The sequence below is a fragment of the Corvus hawaiiensis genome, chromosome Z (genome assembly GCF_020740725.1).
Source record: "Corvus hawaiiensis isolate bCorHaw1 chromosome Z, bCorHaw1.pri.cur, whole genome shotgun sequence".
In the NCBI taxonomy this organism is placed as follows: domain Eukaryota; kingdom Metazoa; phylum Chordata; class Aves; order Passeriformes; family Corvidae; genus Corvus; species Corvus hawaiiensis.
This window is the reverse complement of record NC_063255.1, coordinates 1,089,562-1,112,040: the sequence shown is the minus strand read 5'-3', so window position 1 is coordinate 1,112,040 and position 22,479 is coordinate 1,089,562. Positions and strand designations below refer to the sequence as shown.

At 51.0% G+C, this 22,479-nt stretch overlaps 1 protein-coding gene across 1 annotated transcript in view; it reads left to right on the top strand.

Annotated features, from left to right (window-relative positions):
• Positions 1-1,708: 1,708 nt before the first annotated feature.
• ME2 (malic enzyme 2) overlaps positions 1,709-22,479 on the top strand; it is a 33,658-nt gene continuing 12,887 nt past the window's right edge. The window contains exons 1-4 of the mRNA XM_048291628.1: positions 1,709-1,866; positions 9,007-9,133; positions 17,983-18,116; positions 19,489-19,638. Of these exons, the coding sequence (XP_048147585.1) occupies positions 9,026-9,133; positions 17,983-18,116; positions 19,489-19,638 (392 nt within the window). The 5' untranslated portion in view covers positions 1,709-1,866; positions 9,007-9,025. The remainder of the gene's footprint in view (positions 1,867-9,006; positions 9,134-17,982; positions 18,117-19,488; positions 19,639-22,479) is intronic.

Here is a 22,479-nt window from a genome sequence, read left to right as displayed (position 1 = left end):
CCATCCCCTCACGTTCCCCATCCCCTCACAGCCCCATCCCCTCACAGCCCCAGACTCCTTATGGACCCCATCCCCTCACAGCCCCATCCCCTCACGTTCCCCATCCCCTCACAGCCCCATCCCCTCACATTCCCCATCCCCTCATAGCCCCATCCCCTCACAGCCCCAGACTCCTTATGGACCCCATCCCCTCACAGCCCCATCCCCTCACGTTCCCCATCCCCTCACGTTCCCCATCCCCTCACAGCCCCATCCCCTCACGTTCCCCATCCCCTCACGTTCCCCATCCCCTCACAGCCCCCATCCCCTCACAGCCCCATCCCCTCACATTCCCCAACCCCTCACGTTCCCATCCCCTCACAGCCCCATCCCCTCACATTCCCCATCCCCTCACAGCCCCATCCCCTCACAGCCCCATCCCCTCACATTCCCCATCCCCTCACAGCCCCATCCCCTCACAGCCCCATCCCCTCACGTTCCCATCCCCTCACGTTCCCATCCCCTCACGTTCCCATCCCCTCACAGCCCCATCCCCTCACGTTCCCCATCCCCTCACGTTCCCCATCCCCTCACAGCCCCATCCCCTCACAGCCCCATCCCCTCACGTTCCCCGTCCCCTCACAGCCCCATCCCCTCACAGCCCCATCCCCTCACGTTCCCCATCCCCTCACAGCCCCATCCCCTCACAGCCCCATCCCCTCACGCCCCCATCCCCTCACAGCCCCATCCCCTCACGTTCCCCATCCCCTCACGTTCCCATCCCCTCACAGCCCCATCCCCTCACAGCCCCATCCCCTCACAGCCCCATCCCCTCACGTTCCCCATCCCCTCACGTTCCCCATCCCCTCACGCCCCCATCCCCTCACAGCCCCATCCCCTCACGTTCCCATCCCCTCACAGCCCCGTCCCCTCACAGCCCCATCCCCTCACAGCCCCATCCCCTCACGTGCCCCATCCCCTCACGTTCCCCATCCCCTCACGTTCCCCATCCCCTCACAGCCCCATCCCCTCACAGCCCCATCCCCTCACGTTCCCCATCCCCTCACAGCCCCATCCCCTCACGTTCCCCATCCCCTCACGTTCCCATCCCCTCACAGCCCCATCCCCTCACAGCCCCATCCCCTCACAGCCCCATCCCCTCACGTTCCCCATCCCCTCACGTTCCCCATCCCCTCACAGCCCCATCCCCTCACGTTCCCCATCCCCTCACAGCCCCATCCCCTCACAGCCCCCATCTCCTCACAGCCCCCATCCCCTCACAGCCCCCATCCCCTCACGTTCCCCATCCCCTCACAGCCCCATCCCCTCACGTTCCCCATCCCCTCACGTTCCCATCCCCTCACAGCCCCATCCCCTCACAGCCCCATCCCCTCACAGCCCCATCCCCTCACGTTCCCCATCCCCTCACGTTCCCCATCCCCTCACAGCCCCATCCCCTCACGTTCCCCATCCCCTCACGTCCCCGTCCCCGTCCCCGTCCCCGTCCCCGCGCATGCCCCAGCCCCGCCCCCCCTCCCCGCCCCCCAACGCTGATTCGCTGTCGCGCCCTACCTAATTAACATACGGGCGGCCCCGCCCCGCCGCGCCTGTCCCGCTTTCCCCTCTGCGGGGGCGGGATAAAACGTTCATTGGCCAAACGCCGCCGTCGCCTGCGAGCTCTCGTCCCTTCGATTGGCTGTGCGAGCTGTCAGTCACGGCCCACACCCGCCCCCCCGGGGTGTCCCTCCCCGGCGCCTCGGTGTTGGCTCCATTCAGTGGCGGGTTCTGCAGTGGCCGCGGCTCCGGCGGGCGGGTGGGTGCTGCTCTCCCTCACTAGGAACAGGTCCTCGGCCGGCATCGCTCAGCGGGCAGCAGCCGCAGGAGGAGGTAGATCCCGTTCTGGTAACAATTATACGACTGCGGCGGCGCACCACAGGCCTCTATCTCTTTGTAAACCCGTGTCTGCGGGGCATCCTGAGGCGCTGGAGGCCGCCCGGGTGCGGGGAGGGGATGGAGCCCACCTGGGATGCTCCGTGTCCCCGGTCCGGCCCCGCGGGGGGTAGTGCCGAAGCAGCAGCACGGTGGTGCGAGGCCCCGAGGCTCGGCCTGCGGCGGGGGCAGCCCTGGGCCCTGCGGCAGGTGCGGAGGTGCCTGCGAGGAGCCGGGGAAGCAGCCCCGGCTGTGCCTGTGCGTGTTTGCCCCTGTCAGAACGGCGACGAATGGAGCTGCCAGCCCGCCGGGAGCCGCACAAGGCCGCGGGGAGCCCCCCCAGCGGGCTCAGCTGCTGCCGCGGGCCCCCCGCGCCGGGCCCGACCCGCTGTGAACTTCCGAGGCCCTGGAGAGTGAAAGTTGGGAAGGAGCGGAGCGGCTGGCGCGGCCTTGGAGCAGGAAGCGCCGCCCGGTGCTTTAGAGTTAGTGTTTGGGTTTGGCCTCTCGGCTGCTTGTTCAAAGAAGTGGCCGTGGCTGACACGACGCCGTCGCTGGCCCCACGCTCCTCGTGGCCTCGCTGCACCGAAACACGAAAAAATACTAAATGAGTGGTGGTGTCAGAGCAACCCGGGGTGTTGTGTCATGGCAAGTGTCCCATAGTTAATAGCAAAAAAACCAAATCAAACTTACAGCACATTGATAAAGGGTTGATGGAAAAGGACAACTTTGCAGCCAAGCAAGATCAGAACCACCAAATGTTGATTATTTGGTGTCTTTGTGTTGGTAATTCCAAAAGGTAGTGAACATCAAAGGGAGGTTTTATTGTGCCTGTATTTACATATGGGCAAATGAAAGAGCAGGGCAGAATATGCAGCTCTGCAAGTGGCCCGTGTGTGTGCAGCCACCAGTGTCTAATGCCTTATGAGACACGATAAGATCTGTAGAAATTTAGCCCGAGTCTGTATTTTAAAAGAAACTGTGTGTTACAGCCACAGGAGGAAAGTTCTGATAATGCTGTGCGGTGGCTTGTGAGTCAGCAGCTTGAGTGCAGGCAAGATTTGGAGCTTTTTCTTCTGCAAGCTAAGGCAGAAGCTGTCAAAGTGCGTGGTAGTGCGCCGTGGTTGAGTGAGTACTAATTGAATGTTCATCTCTACAACTGGTGCCAGCACCTTCTCTGCAGGAGAAGGAGCACTGGTAGCTCAGGCTGCTTGGATAGTTTCTCATGTTCTCCTGTAATTTAAGTGGGGTATTCCTTTTTTAAGCCCTAACCAGTGCACACCAAGGCTTGTAAGTGATTGGCAGGCTTAGACTTCACCTGGCTGGCACTGAGCTAGCAGCAGCTCCGTTTCCTGTGCTCAGTGCTGAGGTGTTTTCCCAGGAAGAACTCCCATTTGTGAGTGCAGCAGTTGTTGAGAACATCCTTGTCCACCTCTCTACTTGTATCCAGAAAAACCTGTATTTCTGAGCTGAACAGCTCCAACACAAGGGTGTACCAGTTCTCCAGAATAGAGCATGAGTACCTTGCTGCTTATTCCCGCGGTTTCTGAGGGGTTTTCAGGGTAGGGCCTTTGTCCTTACCTTTACCACCAGTAGCCCTCCCAGTTACACGAATGAAAATAAATCAAGAATGTGAATACATCTTCTTGTGAGACTGGGCCAAAAATACAGCTGCTGCAGTTTCCACGGTAAAAGATAATGGACTTTCTGATGCTTAGGAATCAGAATATTTGGGTCAGGTTCATTAAGGGATGAAAATACAGCTCTCTGATGTTGTCTGGTAAGAGCTGCTACAAACCAAGACTCCAGTACCAAACAATTCAGCCCTGCTTTCTGCTTGTGCTGCAAGAAGTCTTCTGTAAATTACAGTAATTCACAAATACTCTTTTTAGGAGGGGATTCTGGAATTATTCTCATTTGAGTTCACCCGAGTGTGCTTTGTTTAGTGAACGTTGCCAGCCTCAAGTGGTGAGCTTACTTACTCTGCTGAAGTGCTCCACACGTACCTTTCCTCCCTGTTGAACTGGCTGCCTCAGAACAAAAGGGAAGAAAAGTAATTTCAATATGCTAAAGATCTGCTTCCAAAACAACCCGCCTGCCTCTGCCAAACACTTCATTAGTAATTTCTCCCCATGACTGTTCCTTTTAATCTTCAGATCTCAAGGTGCCTTAGAAATGTCCTTTAAAGTGGTGGCTCAGGACTTTGCTGGTGGGAACCTGAGACAGTTTTGCCTCTGTTTCCTACTAACTTCCCTCAGCAGTAGCATCTGGTGAGCTCAGGGAGCCAGAGGTGCCGAGCTGCTGTGCAGAACCATGTCCCCCATCCTCGGCTCTCTGCTCCTTCCTGCTGGGATGCTCCTGTTCTAAATGAAAGTGACTCCTTGGCCTGCTGAAGGGCGGTGGGTGCCGGGAAAGCTGCTTTCTTTAGGTGAAAGTCTCGTGAGGAGACACCCTTATAGCTGGTGCTTGCCTAATGTAATAATTTTAGACTGCTTTATCATTACTGAAGTGATGAAGCCAGCTAGTGTGTGCCTGGTTTGTGTCATGCTTGGGTGGGCCAGGCTGGTGCGTTTATTACTGAAAGAAAAAGGGAGTAGAGTGCATGGTGCATGCACACCAGACCTGGGGTAGTGCAGGCTCACCGGCTGGATTGCTGTGGGTGCACAGGAGAAAATGTCTGTTGGCTTAAAACTGGCTGAGGCCTAGAAGATTGGAAACTCTGTGAGGCCTCCGTGGCCTTGAATTAATGATTTCAGCTCGTTAATGAAAAAAGCTCCTCCACACACAGGTCAGTTTCTGTACTTGAAAGAAAGGCTGGAACTAATCACTGACACAAGATTCAGGAGCTCTTGGATGCATTTCTGTTTAGCCACCCTTCAGACTGAAGGCAGACTGCAGAGTCATGCAGCACAAGGTGCTGTGTGCTGACAGGACACACCTTGGCACTGAGGGGAGAGCCACGGGTCAGGCAGCCTGGGCACTAATTGAAGCTGGCCTTGCTTTAATTGACTCCGAGCTTCCCGGCTCTCTGACCAGCCTAATCCTGCCTTTCAAGAGTGTGATGAACCTTTCCCTTAAAAGTAGCTTTTGCCATTTAACAGATCCATAATTAGAGGAGCAGAACATTTGCTCCCAGATAAGGGCACTTGTGCATATTGGTAATTAGTTTGACCTGGCCAGATGCCTCCTGATAAGGCACAGCAGGGAGCTTAATCCCCTTAAATTGTGACACAGCAAGTCAGAAATTACCAGCTGTATTGGGCTCGGCCTAGAGGTGCTCCAGAGCCTTGTTCAGTTCTCACCATTGTCAAGCACTGAAAGGAGAAGGGAGATCCTGGTTGTGCTGACACATGTTTGGGCAGGAGTTTGTTCCTCATTCAGTTCTGCTGCTTTCTTCCTACTTCCTCCTCACAGGACATTGCACAGCCCCGGTCCTCTGTTTGTGTTTTCACATCACTGCAAGTGCTGCTCTTTCCCTCGGTTCACATCCCTTCCCCGTGGAGCTGCTCCAGGGCTGGAGCCCCTCTGCTCTGCAGCCAGCCTGGGACAGCTGGGGCTGTTCAGCTGCACAAGAGAAGGCTCCAGGGAGAGCTCAGAGCCCCTGGCAGGGCCTAAAGGGGCTCCAGGAGAGCTGCAGAGGGACTGGGGACAAGGCATGGAGGGACAGGAGCCAGGGAATGGCTTCCCAGTGCCAGAGGGCAGGGCTGGATGGGATCTTGGGAAGGAATTGTTCCCTGGGAGGGTGGGCAGGCCCTGGCCCAGGGTGCCCAGAGCAGCTGTGGCTGCCCCTGGATCCCTGGCAGTGTCCAAGGCCAGGCTGGATGGGGCTTGGAGCAATGTGGGACAGTGGAAGGTGTCCCTGCCCCTGGCAAGGGTGGGACTGGTGATCTTTGGGATCTCTTTCCACCCACTCTGGGATTCTGTCAGCCTCTACTGCCAAAATTACCTCTCCTTTTTCTTGTGTTTGAACTACCACCCTCTCAAGCCTGGTGTCTCTCCTACAAAACCATCACAAACCATTTTAACGCCTCCCCAGACAGCAGCAGGATCAGCCCTTTCATCTCCTTGAAACCAGGTGGTGGTTTGGGGACCTTTCTCCCAGACCTGTCCTTGCAGCTCCCCAGCGAATGTGAGCCACAGAGAGTGAGGCTTCGTGTCCCTTTGTCCTTCCCCAAAGTCCAAGGGACAAGGCTGGTGGCCAGCAGAGCTGGGGTGGGTCACAGAGGGCCATGGCCACACAGGCAGAGCTCCTGGTACCCTACAGAGCAGTGTGGACAGGGCATGGGGAAGGATTTGTGGCATCAGGTATTTTGGGTTTTGGAGGCAAGTTCTTGCTAAGCCACATTTGAAAGTCTGTGACAGAAGGAGTTGGAGGAGATGTGCAAGATGGGAGAGAGATGGAACAGAAACAAGGAACAACTAGAAGAGCAGAGGAGGGAGAGCTCAGGACTGAGCAACCAGTCAGGCTTTATGCTGGATATAAATTAACTGGGATCATATCTTTTGGATCTAAACACAGGCCTCAGTGGAAAGTGAAACTTGATTCTCACCTTTTATGAATCTGAGATACCTCCGTCAAGAGAATAACTTTAGGTGCTGGTGTGACACCTCAGAGAGGAGCAAGTCTCCTATCTGACACATCAGAGAAAAAAACAAGATTTGTACCACACCTCTGAAACCTTGCTCTGAAGAAAGCAAGATTTGTACCACACTTTTCCCCTCTGCCTCGTTGATTAGAGTTAATTGATCACGGTAGGGTGAATCTGGGCCACAATCTTGTTTGGTTCTTAAATGCTCGTTAATTGCAACGAAGTAATTTAAATTTAATTAGAGTTAGGTGAGGTGAGGTGTTTGTCCTACTTTTTAATTCCTTATTTGAGGTATTTGCTGGTGACAGATTGAAGCCACCCTGGCACCAGGCTGGTGGGACTGTGGAAGGAGGGTTGCTGTGGCACTGGAATCAGGGACCCTTTTTAGCCTCCCCTGCACAAGGAGGTGGGCCTGCAACCACGTGATGATGGCAAATGAGCAATCAGAACTAAAACCAGTTAAAACTGAGTTTGGTGTTCCTAAAGGCAGCGCAGAATTAATGTGTTTTGCAGCACAGAATTAATTTCCCTTGTCTGATAGTGATTTTCAGTGCCCTGAATGCTGGCAGACCAGCTGTGCTGACTCCACTGCCAGCAGGTTTGGGGAGGAACGAGCACGTTAAAGGCAACATTTGTTTGCAGTGCTGGCAGGGCTTCCATGCCTCCCATCCCACTCCACGCAGTAAATTTATGGTCTTTACCCCAAAACAAATAAACACTGGGGTTTTGAGTGGAACTTTTGCCAACTGTAGGCCCAAACAAACAAGTAAAGGCAGAGAGAAAGAGATGCTTCTGAATTCAGAGCAGCTTCCCTCTACGCTTCATGGTGGGTAGAAGAGAAACTCAGGCATAACTGATGATGAAAAATATTAAATGTTTCCATGGTTTTTTAATGCTTGGAAAGATTTTCAAGAAAATCCTGAGACTGTAACTTGTAAGACCAGTCTGCCATCTTAAAAGCTGATTCCGTGCAAATTTGATTATAGAAAGGTCTTCTGAAGTATTCAGGCCATATTTAAGATAATGAAGTTTTATTCCTTAATTCAATTTTGTCTCCCATCTGGAAGAAATTAAAAATCCACGCCATGCATCATTTCATTCCTTGGAAACATCTGATAGCCTGCTTTGGTGTCCTTGCCTGTCTCGGCTGTGGATGTATAGCTGGGATAGGGGATGGTGGGTACCAGCTGCCATGGATGGACCTGATCCTGGTCCCCTGCTGTCCTCCTGGCCTGTCCCCTCACAGTGTCACCCTACAGACCGTGGTCCCGGGTTGGGTGCTGCTGGGCCTGCTGTTGTCTCTCTGTCTCAGGGAAATAATCTTTGGGAGATGAGTCCGCTACACATTCCCTGCTGGTCCTGCCTTATGCAAGCGTGTAATAAATGGTAATTTCTTCTCCAAAGAACTTGTGATCAGTAATGGAGTAAAATGGGTTCAAGAGTTGCTGTCACCTGTCAGGATTAGAACTAAGCTTTTGAGTGATACTAACAATTTTTTAAAATTTTTTTAGGGAAACATATCCTTTACTGAAAGCGATATATTCTCTCTGAAAATAACCCTTTTTCTTTTTTTTTTTTTTTAAGTTTGGAATTGTAAAAACCTAAGCCTGGAATCCACAGTTTGGTGGAGTTTTTGGCCATTTTAATTCCACATTTTGTTGTAGCACAGTTTTAGCACGCTGATAGACACAGTTTCTCTCCTTTGTGTTGTCCAGGCCATGAGATTTCATTGTAGAAAGCTACCAGAGAACCTCAGTGAGGATCTTGTGGCTGACCTGCCCAGGCTGTTCTGTCCTGGCTGGCCTTTGTGCCGGTGCCAGTTCCACGGGTCACTGTGGACAGCTGGAATTGCTGCTGGCGCTCGTGCTCTGCCGTGATGCTGTAAGGCAATGCCCGGGCAGCGCCCATGATTTGCAGTGCACAGCTCTTCCATAACCTGGAAAACGTACCCGGGAGAGGCTGGATCACTTCCTCAGCAGTGAGTGAAGGCTTTCTGCTCCTGGCTTCTCCTGTTTCAGCAGGGGAATGAATGCTTTCAGCTGCATCCACATTGTTAGCAAAGGAGACAGTTGTGGGCTGGCTAAGCGTGGTTCACCAGCCAGAGCTATTCACAACTGGTTCCACCCTTGCAGAGGGGCTCCAGGAGCTGCTGGCGTCTTTGCCTGCAGAGAGGTGGAGGAGTTCAAAGGGTTTGAAGCTGATGGAAATTGCTGCTGGCGCTCGTGCTCTGCCGTGATGGTGTAAGGCAATACCTGGGCAGCTGCCCGCGCGTCGTGCCGGCTCCCATCGGGATCCCTGCGTGTTCTCTCTGCTGCTGCCCTCTCAGCATTCCAAACCCTGCCTCCTTGTTCCTCCTCCTGGCTGCCACGAGGCAGTTTTGGGCTCTTACTCTGCGGTGTTAAACGGTGCTATGCAGCGTGTACCTTTCTTTTGCTGCAAACGGCCTGCCAGTGTGGCCATGGGTTCTGCTGGCTCTGAGAGGTGTCTGAGTGTCTCCCTTTGCCTTGCCCAGGTGCACCAGAGAAGGGAGGATGCTGTCCCGACTGCACGTAGCCGCGGCACCCTGCGCGATGGCGCGGCGCAGCATGCACACCAAGGAGAAGGGCAAGCCGCTCATGCTGAACCCACGCACAAACAAGGTGGGTGTGTGTCCTTTTCAGGTGTCTTATCTGCAGCTGCCAATAGTCCAGTGGACCTTGTCCCGGGGCTGAGCCACCTCCGGCCCTGGGACACAGCCAGAAGAGGGTGCAGAGGGTGGTGGAGGCGGGGAGCAGTTCCTGTTGGCTGCCTGGACACCTGCAGCACAGGGGCTCCCAGTGGCACCTTGTGCTTCTGCCCCCCTGTGCTCCCCTGGGCTGCTGTCCTCACGGTCAGTGCTGCTGCTGCTGCCCTGGGCAGAGGAAGGGCTGCTGGCACTGCCTGGTCACGGGCCTGTTATGGGGCTGGCTGAGCCGAAGGAGAGCTTTCGCAGAGACGGGTCTGACCTGACAGCTTGCAGAAGTTAATTCTGAATTCAGTCATGCTGATGATAGAAAGTGTTAGCCTCTCTGTCCTAGTCCTGGCCCATTCCTGGAAGGCTGAGAATTGGGACTGAGCCACATCCCTTAAGAAACATCCCTGTGCAGAGTCTAAAAGAGCATCTAAAAATAAACCTTGACTGGAGCTAACTGGGAGGTAGAGATACCATATTAATTCCATGCACTGAGGCAAACTTAGAGGAAAGTAGCTTTTTTGTTCCCTTTACAAAACTGTTCATATTTCCACAAGCCCATCCTCAACCTCTTTTTTGTTTTTTCCCTGGAGTGGTAGCAGCCTTCAGGACTCTTGAAGCCATTAATGTGTAAATTAAAACCAGTAGAAAATCAGATGGGGGCTTTTGGTGGCTGATCCAAGATGTGTGAAGTGGTCAAGAAAGGTGACAAATCTACCCGTCTGTGACAGGGCATTTCCTGAGCAATGGAGCTATGGGAAACTCGATTCTTTTCCCCTTCCCTTTTTTCCCTGGACAGCAGAGTGCTAGATGCCTCAATCCTGCACAAATCCAGGCTGCTGAGAGAGAGAGAACTGTGGAAGGTAGATACTGGCTGACTGCAAAAGTAAAATTGAGATTGCTGTGTCAGGGAGGGAGGAAAGAGTGAATTGGTGTGATTTGTCAAGATCAGATTATCTCGAGACTTCCTGAGCCCTAAAGACTTTGACATGCCAGTGGAAATTACTTCAACCCCTGTAAGCTTTTCCAAATGCTGATTATGCAACAGTATTCAGAAACGAGAACAATAGGTCGTTTCTTACTGTTTTTCTAGTGGTAATATCCTTCCAATTTTTATTTTTTTTAACCCTGGAGTCCTCTGCTAGACTGAGCACAACACAATTTTTGAGGAGTAGGAGGGAGTAGGGAGCTTCTGGTTAATGGCAATTGAGTTTTCGAATCTTTTAGTGCCTCCAAGAAGTCATACTTGTGAGAGGGGAAACCCACTCTGCATTGGTTTGTCTCTGCTGTATCAGCCTGTCCTTCCTGCTGACGCCTGTTGGAATGGCTCAGTAAGCTCACTGAATGATACTGCTTGGTGCTGGACACAGTATCTGTATGGAAGTGCATTTTGGATATTCAGCAGAGAAATAAATGATTTATTAAGCACACCAAGTACTTTACCCCTTGTGCTTCCCTTGCCCACAGTGCCTCACGTGCATGTATATATATATTATCTATGTACAGGCATAGATAAAGTGTTATCTCTTGCTGGCAGCTTGCTGAGATTATCGTGTTTTACTTGATTACACTTAATTTTTACAGTCCTCTATCAACTCTGCAGAACATTTGGTCTCCCCAATACACGTGTCCCTAAAACAAGAGCTGCAGAAGGTCAGCATCAGGGGCAGACACCAACCCTCACCCTTGTGCAAACTCAGCTGCTGCTCTTTGCCACTGGAGTAGGTTTTTCCCTTACAATTTTTTCCTTTTCTTGCCCACCCTTAGCCTGTCTCTTGCAGGTGGACTCCCCACCTCCAGCAGCTGGTTTGAGGTTTTGTGTTTGAGGGCCGCATTTCAAGTGTTCGTAGAGGCTGTGAGCTGTCTCAGCCATGCCCTCAGTGCTGCAGCCAAACAGTTGCAGAGTACGGTAATTGTTGCTGGCATCCTCATCTGCTTAGAGTCTTCTGTGATGTTTGATTTCTGCTCCCTGACAAGGGTTCAAATTGCAGCTAATTGGCTTCAGGACATTCTATTCTGCTGGAGATCCCTGCTGTGCCAAGGCAGCATTTTAAGCTTGCTGGGTGCTTAGAGCACTGTTAGGGCAATCTCACTGGTTTAGTACTGGCAATTAAATTGTTACTGATATTGTGTAGTGCTTCAGATGGGCCAGGGTTTGTTCTTCCAGCACAGAACAGGTGGTGCATGAGGACAAGATCCCTGACTTGGTGATGTCTGTTCTGCCACGTGGAGTGCCATCAGAGTGTCCTTATCTCCACTGGAAATACGTGACCTGTTATGTTATCTGCGTGTTTGCTTTCTGTGGCTCGCAGAAAATTTGTGACCCTGAATAATTGGTGACACTTCCTGTATTTTAGTTGGGGATTTTGATTGTGGCATCAATTCTTCTTGTGAAGAAGTGTGTGACTGTATTTTGTACTGTGGATTCCATTGCTCCCTTTCCTGTGCCTCTGTTCCTCGGGATTGTCGGGTTATCACAGAATCCCAGAATCCCTGAGGTTGGAGAAGCCCTCCTGGACCATGGAGTCCAGCCTGTCACCTGATCCCCACCTCGTCCCCAGCCCAGAGCACTCAGTGCCACATCCAGGCCTTCCCTGGACACCTCCAGGGATGGGGGCTCCAACACCTCCCTGGGCAGTTCCAATGCCTGACCACCCTTTCCTTGGGGAAATTCCTCCTGATGTCCAAAAACTCCCCCTGCAGTGACAGTGCCTGTCAAATTTCCAGCTTCAGCAGGTGTCTTTAGGAGTTATGCCTGCACACGTTTGTGCATTTGTGTGTGCCTGGGCACGTGTGCATGGAAATACATGGTAAATGTTAAAGAAGCCTTCACTGGTGGCGGGTTAATCCCAGACTGATCCTGAGGTCCTTTCCCAGTGTCTTACCTTTCATAGGGGTGGTCATCTTCTCACATGTTGTATTTTGCTCACAGTGTCATCTGTGTTCGTTCCCAGCTCTTTCAGCCCAATTTATTTTCATCCGTGGCTTACTGAATACTTCCAGAAATGGTGATAAATTTGCCTTTGTGTAAGGAGAAAGTTTTCTTAACAAACTTGTACATGGTCTCACCGGCTTTGGGGAAGTACCCTAACAGTACGTTTCCAATTGAGAATAAAAAATAAACGGAAAAAAAAACAACCAAAGTCAAACCTATTTGGACAAAATAAAAGGGATAGGACAAGAGAATGTAAAGAAAGGATTGTATGAGCTTGGAGATGTAAAAGCAGATGCTTCCTTCCACTGCCCTTTCTCACCATGCTGGTTTTGACACATCTCCTTTATTTTAATGCGTTTTAGATTTAGACTGAGCCAGCTGGGTTGAGCAGCCAGGGCGTGAAATACGCAGTGCCCGTGTGCCTTCCTGGGGAAAGCAGGATAAACAGGATGTGGAGATGGCATGCACGTGGTGACTGTCTCGTTGCTAAGAAATGCAGAGCTTGAAGCATCGCTAGCATGTTCTGATCAGTCAGGAGGAAAGGTCCTGGAAGGCAGGAAATGGACAGAGACTGTGCTCACACACACCCCCAGCCCACCGCAGTTGTGTGTCCTGCCCGGCTGGTTTGGAGACGGGAGCGGTTCTCGGATGGAGCTTGCACGGCCGCGCACCTGCAGGTTTTATCAGCTTCCCCGAGATCTGCGTGCTTTCAGAAGGAATTAAATTGCAAAGCTGGAACTGTTTAATCTGTAACCAGGTGCCGAAGGTGGTGGGAGGGTATCAAACCTCATTTCCCTCAGATCAGGTGTTCTGCTCAGGCCCTGTGGGCTGCTGGGGTGGGGGGAGGAGGGGCGCTGCCTTGGGTTTCTTATTGTAGGATTAATGGCCCTCAAGGAGAGCAAGAGCAGCCATGTCTGCTCAGCTGGAAAAACAGCAGTTTGATGAGATGTCCCCGGGGTGCTCAGGGATGCCATTTCAATCATCATGCCCATGATTTGCAGTGCACAGCTCTTCCATAACCGTGGAAAACGTACCCGGGAGAGGCTGGGTCACTTCCTCAGCAGTGAGTGAAGGCTTTCTGCTCCTGGCTTCTCCTGTTTCAGCAGGGGAATGAATGCTTTCAGCTGCATCCACATTGTTAGCAAAGGAGACAGTTGTGGGCTGGCTAAGCGTGGTTCACCAGCCAGAGCTATTCACAACTGGTTCCACCCTTGCAGAGGGGCTCCAGGAGCTGCTGGCGTCTTTGCCTGCAGAGAGGTGGAGGTGTTCAAAGGGTTTGAAGCTGATGGAGATCCGTGTTGTGTCACAGTGCAGCAGGGAGGGCATTGCTGTGCTGTGTCAGCCACTCCTGACAGGGTATAGGTTGTGCTGCTTCTGGGAGAGTAAAAGTAGAAAACTGGGTTTAAAGATGAAGGGGGAAAGAAATCAGAAGCAATTTTCATATTCTGACCCTGTTCTCATAAACTTTTAATCTCTGGTAGAGATAGCAAAGACACCTTTGATTCTTATGAATGAACTTCATTAATTTGCAGTGGAGGTATCTTGTGCAGTAGTGAACTTAGTGTTTAGCCTGAGGGAGCAAAGTCAAGAGAAGCAGCCCACAGTCCAACATGAAATCTGCTTTATTTTCAAGATGTTTATGGTGCTGCTTCAAAGGCCGTGCTACACTGCTGAATCTGTTCCAGCAATCATTAGGAGTTACATGGAAGCCATTTTTAAATCTTTCGTGAAGCAGAGTAACTCGTTTCCCACACAGTGGCATGTTTGGATATAAACATCTTTGTCAGGAGCCCCAAATGGGGTTTTTGCTGTACCTGAGAGCATTTATGGGTCAGTTAAAAGTATACCCTCCTATATATGGCTGCAAGACTTTGCAGGCGGGGAAAACTTATCACCACTACCTACTTGGAAACCTCTCAGAATTACTTAGTGCTGCTATAAAAATCCTGCTTGCAGGATTCAGGCCCCTCCAAGCAAAGCAGGCAGCTAGAATTTGTATATGCTGGTATTTATAGCAGCACTGGCTTTGTGTGATGGAACCCAGTTGCTGCAGGGTCCCAGTGCCAGAGAGTTTGTGGGTTAAAGTTCATGTGGTTCAAGGTGAGCTTGTCTTCACTAAAATACTGTCAACATGTCACTTTACTTGCATTTTTTATTCCCCCTCCCAGCAGAACGTTGGTTTTGTCGCGGTGCGTTTGTCCGTGTGTGTTAATTAATCCATCTGTGGGCTTTGAAGTGTGCTGAGCTGCCTCCTGGATGTGCTCCCTGCTTTGTCTGGGCTGGCTTGGAGAGACACCTGTTTGTTCTGAGCTGCGAAGAGGATTAAGGAAACTAATGTGAGTGAAAGTCAGCACACAACACTCGGGGAAAGGACACCCAGCCTGCAGGGTCAAGGGAAACCAAAAAGTGATGGCTGCTGCTTAAACCCAGACTGTTACAGTGCTTAAGCACTTAATCCCAGGGAAAACTAGAGGGAATTGGCCCCTAAGTGCCTTTGAGAACATCAGTCCCGGGCTGCGTGGGCTGAGTGCCTCCTGATGTACCGGGGCTGGCTCTGGGAAGGGCAGTGAGTGTGTGATACTGCAGCTCCCAGGCACACCAGCTATGGGGCAGCCTCCATCCTGGGAGATACTGGGTGGGCAATCCCAAATCCAGATCTAAATCCCAAATCCAAAACAAGCTCATGGTCAAGGATAACAGTAATGAACTGGAATACAGCCAGTGTTAGAAGGACTCAGGTTTTTATCACACTGCTCTGGACTAAACTTGTTCTGTTCCAGTTGGAACAAGGACTGAATTTCTGTGTGAAGGCTGATGTCATTCTGGTTCCTGAGTTAGGCCTAGGCAGAAATCAAAGCATCTTTTAATGCGGTAAGATGTAATTGTCATGTAAATCGGCGGCTGAGAAAGTACTTAGTGTCACTTAAAAATTCACGGTGTTTGATGTTATTGTAACTGCAGAGACATTGAAACCCCAGGTTGCCTACAGATGGGAAGGAGTGTGAATAAACTGAACAAAGATGGGTCTCTGTTCTGCTTGGAACTAAGCTCAGGGCTCATGGGCATTATTAGGGGCCCAGGTGGTTTAAGGTCACAGGTTTCACGGTACAGGGAGATCGGGAAAAGCCACGTTCCAGCGTCATGCTCACAGTAGAAATTAGAAAATTGGTAGTCTTTGTTTTTATGGGCCTTGAGACCTTCTGGAGGGGAGGATGTAGGTTTAGCCAGTGAGGTATTTCACTTGGTTTGCAGTAAAATGTCAGTGTAGCCAGTGTGGCACCCCTGAAGGGACTCTGGCCTTCCACAGGCTGTAAACTTTAGTGGCCTTGCTGACCGGAGACTAAACTTCTTTTTTTCTTCTTCTTCCTCTGAACGCTGCAAATATTTTGGCATCGTGTTTGTTTTTGTTGCCGTGGTGCCTAAAGTGACAGCCAACCTGCTGCAAGTGTTCACCAGCTGCACTCAGCCTTGTGGCCCGAGTCCCTTGCGCTGCCGGCACCGCTTGTGTTGGGAAAAGGCTGTTCCCAAAAGGCACGAGCTGCGGGCAGGACAGGGAGGGAGCGGAGAGGAGTTTGTGTGGAATTCCACAGAGAATTTGTATTTCTTGTGAATTGTGCCAAGTGGAGCTAAAGTAGCTCCTTTGCAATATACAAAAAACCTCCATTGTCCGGAGTGTGGTTTTGTGGGTTTTTCTCTCGTGTCAATGCTGTTTACGTGGTTGTGTTCCTCGTGGAAATGTTGGATTACTCAGATCAGTTTTTTGGAAAAAATACCGCTGAAATGGCTAAATTGACTTTTACACACCACAAGAAAAAGAAAAAATCAACCCCTAAAATCCAGCAGCAAGGTTAAAAACTTCAAGAATGAACTGTCATCCGAAATTTATTTGTATTTAGTATTGGAAGAGTAGTGGAGAATAACAATTAGATTGGGAAAGAAAACTGTGGTTTGCAAAAGACTCATGACTACTTGTAGGAAAACTTTACTACCCTAGTAGTAAAAGGTTAAACTGAAATCAGTATTTAGAGTGAAATCTACCATGTGGAAAGTTGGCAGACATGAAAATAAATACAGAGAAAAGCAAATTTATTTTGGGGTTAAGTACTTGGACTTTTCTGCAAGAAGGAAAAACACTGAAGTTTTTTGGGTTTGTTTGGTTTTTTTCTTGCCTTCTAACTCTTCAAGTATTTTATTACTGTAGAGCATAGTGTAGAATCAGTACAGAAGAGCAGGTGGACTGCTTAAGTCAGTGTAATCAAAAAAACTGATATTAAATATAATTTAAATAAGGAAAGAGAAAATAATAGTAATTATTTTAATGATGGGATTTTTTCTCTAAGGAGTATTGTTTAGAAACCATTCAAGTCTGATGAATTACATTAGAAGTAGATTCTTAAGTTAGAGATTTTTGTTAATGGCTCTGCTTTCTACAAATACCTGTGAAAAGTCCGTTCTCACATAAGCAGAGGTGAAAATACTTGTATTCTAATCCGAATTGATGTCTTGTTTTCAAGGGGAAAAGTACTGATTCTTTTTTCTTGTAACTTCAGGATCTGGACCTCGGTGACCCTTGTGGTCAGGGTGTTCTGATTCTCTGACCTTTCTGATGGCAGGAGGAATTTGGAGTGTGATTACAAGGCAGAAAGCAAACCTTAGAAAGCTTTCTTAAATCTTTTTTCTTCTAACTTGGCAGTAAGAATCTGAAAGTTGAGAAGCTGTGCTCTTGTTTTTGAGTCGATCTGCCGAAACAAAGGCAGTGCTTGTGAGCAGAGCTGTTGTTCCGTGTCTGCGCCTCCTCCAGAGCCCTGCGACCACCAGAGCTTTCCCTGTCGGATTCCCCTTTTCCTCACAGACTGGTGCTCAGCCTTGGCACAGAAAAGGGATTTCAGCTCCTGTGGTCACAAACGCTGATTTAGTCACGCGCTGAGCCGGCCCCCTTGGATGGCCTGGCGTAAAGGAAGTTCGCGGCGGCTGTTCTGGAAGTGGCAAGCTGAAAGCCGTGTCAGTTGCTGTCGGATGTGGGGTCAGGGTTTGGGGCAGGCTGGCTGTGAACCCGTCCTTGGACCAGGGAATGTTTTGCAGAGTTACACCAGGAGGTCAGTGCTCTGTGGAGGAGCATGCCAGGCTCCCCCAGCACGTACCTCACAGCAGCTGCTTTGTGTACAAAACCGCTGCTGCTGGATGTTATCGTTAAATCATTCAAATCAGTGTGTAAATGACAATAAATTTAAACTCTTGGTGCACCCTCTGTCCACTCTCCGTTTCCCAGATGGAGAAGAATGGGAAGTCTTTGCAGTTTAACTCTTCTAATTTGCTACAAATGAGGCTTTTTGGTAGTAGGCAAAAAGATTAGATCTCTTACTGAGTGAAAATGAAGTATTTGGGTTGAACTGTGATCTTAATAGAAGAGTTAGGGCAATTCAGTACCTTGGGCATCAGGCTGTACTACAGAGAGTGTGTAGGAAAAAGCAGCAAATGGAGCAATTCAGATTAAAATCTGTGGACTGGACGTTGCTGTCTGTGACTGCAGGGACCAGAGCGGGTGGCCCACGTGAAACAACTGGAAAAGCAGCTGTCGTTTCACTTTTAATCTGTTTGCAGAGTTATTCTCCAGTTTTACAGAGGAAGATGAAACCTGGCAAAGGTCACGGCGTCTCAGGAATGTGGGCAGGCTGTGGTCAAAAGGAATACCCACAAACCGTGAGGAAAACCCCAGGAGAGGCGAGCACATCCAAGCCTGCCTGCTGCGGCACCTGGCACGGGGAGAGGGTGCAGTGAAACACGGTTCCCAGAAATGCTGGGGCAAGAACTGATGATCATTGCTGCTCACCTCTCGTTTTCAGGGCATGGCCTTTACATTGCATGAGCGACAAATGCTTGGGCTGCAAGGACTCCTGCCTCCTAAGATAGAGACGCAAGACATCCAAGCCTTGCGCTTCCACAAGAATCTGGCAAAAATGACTGACCCCTTGGAAAAGTAAGCACTGCTCCAGCCGTGTCCTGTCGTGGAAGTGAGAGGGAATATTGGGGATGGAAATAAAATGGAAACGTGAACATACTCCGTGGGGATAACCAAAGTTTCTACCACTTCTGCTGGGGTTTTTCAGTTCTTGGGTGTTATTTTCACTTTGGCACAGGAAACTGCTTTCATCGTGTGGTTAGGTGAGGTTGGGAAGCTTTTTTTTTTTTTTTTTTTTTTAATATTCTATGGTCATAAAGCAGCAAAAGAGAATGTGTGAAAGTTAGTACCAAAGCTGCAAAGCTATCTGTAACCTGTAATACATATTTCTGTAATCTGTGAGATGGAGTGGCAGGTTGTTAGAGCACAGGAGGTGGCATTCAGCCCGTTCTATAAAAATGTGTGATAATGAAGGTAAATTGAGCCTTTGAGATACCAAAAACAGTGTTTAACATATGCGGTAGTTACTGCTAAAAAGGAACTACGAGAGTGGAATTTTAAGTCTCACAATGTGTATTTTTTTTATGTCTTTTATTATTTAACCCACCGGTTTGGTGAGCTGCAGAGAGTTTTGCTGTGTGTTATTTTTAGAGTGCCATGTTTTTAGCATCCCGTTACTGTTTTCACATAATCTTTATGTATCTCTGCCTGAAAAAATGCTCAGTCTCCTGCAGGCAAGAGGAGAACTGGGACGGTTTGGGGCTCACTGGACCACATCAAAGCTCTTTTGTTCTCATCAGAACTGAAGGATGGCTCTTAAATCCACATCATGTCACTTGCTGGTCCCAAGCAGTCATGTCATCTGTATTGGCCAAGTGCCCAGTTGCTGTAGCCTGAGGCAAATAGCTCATTCATTATCTTTATGTTGTTGGGTCAGCAGCCCTGAATATGGTCTGGGACACACTAAATTGGTGGGTAAATATGCAAAAATTCGGATTTAATCCACATGCCCACATAAGTCCTTCAAAATGGACTTTCTGTTAGGGCTCAGTTTGTTTTACGTGTGTGTCGGTGTTGGGATTCACCAGACACTTGCATTTTTGGATGAAAAATGCTTCCACTGATAATTTTGTTGGTAACAGTAACGAGACTCCCAGCTGCATCCTGCAATAAATCCATGGGTTGTCTTTAATCCCATTGTGTGCATTGCCTTGTTAGCATGCACGGTGTGTCACATCCAGTACTTCTATTTCACCTTTTTACTTCTGCTGCTCTCTCTTTTCCCCAACTTCTGTTTAGTGCTCGAAGCCTGACTTGAGGGGGAGTGGGAATTGCATGGGGAAATAATATGAAGTGTGGGTTTTTTTGCTTTCCCTGTTTTCACATTGCTTTAAATAAGCAGAAATGGGAGAGAGTAAGAGGTGTTTTTCCTCGTTTGGATTAATTACAGGTATATCTACATAATGGGGATCCAGGAGAGAAATGAGAAATTGTTCTACAGGGTGCTGCAGGACGACATTGAGCAGTTAATGCCGATTGTGTACACTCCCACAGTGGGCCTTGCCTGCTCCCAGTACGGACACATCTTCAGGAGACCAAAGTAAGGACAGCAAATACACACAGCTGCTGCTTTTGTTGTCATTCTTGCCATTGTAACTCTGCATTCTTGCCTGAGGTTTGGAAATGGTTCATTTCATCTTCTTTCGGATTCAGCTACACAAGGCTTGTGCCAATTCAGGGCGGAAAAAGTTGGTTAAAATATATCTCAAGGCACAGTTTATATTGAGAAACAAAACACTTGAAAGCAGACATGGTGATGTGTCACGTAAATACCCCAAGTGCAGGGCTTCAACCCCATTCCCAGCTCTTCTAGACACCATACAGCTCTGTAATTCCAGGGGGGATTTCCCCAACTCTCAGAGTCCCCTCTGTGGGTCTGAGGATCTGTGTCAGGACAGAGCATTTGGAAGGGAGTGTGGATTGAAAGGGATTTCTGGACATCATCCTGTCTCAGTCCCTGTAGGAGAGGGGTGGCTCAGGGTGGGTTCCTGAGGTCTGTGCCCCAGGGTCAGTCTGTGTAGGAGAGGGGTGGCTCAGGGTGGGTTCCTGCGGTGTGTGCCCCCAGGGTCAGTCCCTGTAGGAGAGGGGTGGCTCAGGGTGGGTTCCTGAGGTCTGTGCCCCAGGGTCAGTCTGTGTAGGAGAGGGGTGGCTCAGGGTGGGTTCCTGAGTTCTGTGCCCCAGGGTCAGTCCCTGTAGGAGAGGGGTGGCTCAGGGTGGGTTCCTGCGGTCTGTGCCCTGGGGTCAGTCCCTGTAGGAGAGGGGTGGCTCAGGGTGGGTTCCTGCGGTCTGTGCCCCAGGGTCAGTCTGTGTAGGAGAGGGGTGGCTCAGGGTGGGTTCCTGAGTTCTGTGCCCTGGGGTCAGTCCCTGTAGGAGAGGGGTGGCTCAGGGTGGGTTCCTGAGTTCTGTGCCCTGGGGTCAGTCCCTGTAGGAGAGGGGTGGCTCAGGGTGGGTTCCTGCGGTCTGTGCCCTGGGGTCAGTCCCTGTTGGAGAGGGGTGGCTCAGGGTGGGTTCCTGAGTTCTGTGCCCTGGGGTCAGTCCCTGTAGGAGAAGGGTGGCTCAGGGTGGGTTCCTGCGGTCTGTGCCCTGGGGTCAGTCCCTGTAGGAGAGGGGTGGCTCAGGGTGGGTTCCTGCGGTCTGTGCCCTGGGGTCAGTCCCTGTAGGAGAGGGGTGGCTCAGGGTGGGTTCCTGCGGTCTGTGCCCTGGGGTCAGTCCCTGTAGGAGAGGGGTGGCTCAGGGTGGGTTCCTGCGGTCTGTGCCCCAGGGTCAGTCCCTGTAGGAGAGGGGTGGCTCAGGGTGGGTTCCTGCGGTCTGTGCCCCAGGGTCAGTCCCTGTAGGAGAGGGGTGGCTCAGGGTGGGTTCCTGCGGTCTGTGCCCTGGGGTCAGTCCCTGTAGGAGAGGGGTGGCTCAGGGTGGGTTCCTGCGGTCTGTGCCCCAGGGTCAGTCCCTGTAGGAGAGGGGTGGCTCAGGGTGGGTTCCTGCGGTCTGTGCCCCAGGGTCAGTCCCTGTAGGAGAGGGGTGGCTCAGGGTGGGTTCCTGCGGTCTGTGCCCTGGGGTCAGTCCCTGTAGGAGAGGGGTGGCTCAGGGTGGGTTCCTGCGGTGTGTGCCCCAGGGTCAGTCTGTGTAGGAGAGGGGTGGCTCAGGGTGGGTTCCTGAGTTCTGTGCCCCAGGGTCAGTCCCTGTAGGAGAGGGGTGGCTCAGGGTGGGTTCCTGAGTTCTGTGCCCTGGGGTCAGTCCCTGTAGGAGAGGGGTGGCTCAGGGTGGGTTCCTGAGTTCTGTGCCCTGGGGTCAGTCCCTGTAGGAGAGGGGTGGCTCAGGGTGGGTTCCTGCGGTCTGTGCCCTGGGGTCAGTCCCTGTTGGAGAGGGGTGGCTCGGGGTGGGTTCCTGAGTTCTGTGCCCTGGGGTCAGTCCCTGTTGGAGAGGGGTGGCTCGGGGAGGTTTCCTGAGCTCCCTGCCCAGCAGTGCCTGCCCCCCCTGCAGCAGAGGTGCTGTGGCAGCTCAGGCTGAGCCGTGACCCTGCTCCTGCTGGGGAGCGGGTGGGGAGAGGCTCTGCAGTGCTGGGGAGGTTCTCAGGGTGCTCTGCAGAGGGCACAGCCTGATGTGGGGTGCAGGAGCAGAGGGCAGCGGGGTGTGAGGAGGGGTGGGAGCTCAGCAGGTCCTGCTGGTGCAGATGTTCCCCACGTTACAGCTGTGCTGCCAGCAGCCAGCTTTTGGTTACTCTGGCACGGTAAACATGCTTGGCTGGGATCTGGTTTGGGTTCAGCAGTGACTGCAAAACAACTGTTCACGTTACCTGCTCTGTGCTGGGAAACCAGTTCAGGCTGGCAGTCATTCCAGCTCATTTCCATGAGGTTCTCACTGCCATTCAGAATGTTCCTAGAGCCGTTTGGCTTGAGGGCTTCAGGCTCTGTGGAGGAAGGGCTGCTCCTTCACCGCCACGAGGATGTGGCTGCTGGGGTAAAGACAGTGAGAAACTCACGGTTTTTCTCCTGATCTGGGGCCACGTAAAAAATGTACTCTTAGTTCTCACATGCTTCCTTCCCCTTCCACATCCTTGTGTGTGTTATAGATCGGTTTGAAAACCATCCTCAGCCTTGCAGGAGCATTTCTTGTCTGTACAAGAAAGAGCAGCATGGACTGGAACTGAGGATGGAACTCAGAACTTCCTTGTTTTCCATGAACCAGCTAAAGCCAAGTTTTTAGGATCACGTTCCCTTCTCATATCCTTACAGGGGAGCAGAAGGGTCCTGTCACGCTGATGGAAACACTACAGGAGTATTAACAGTAGTGCAGGTAGAATAATGAAAAGTACTCTTACTTCAGGTTTTCAAAGTATCCAAGTATGCTTTTTTATTAGATACTGTCCTTTGAGTGGTTTGTGTCA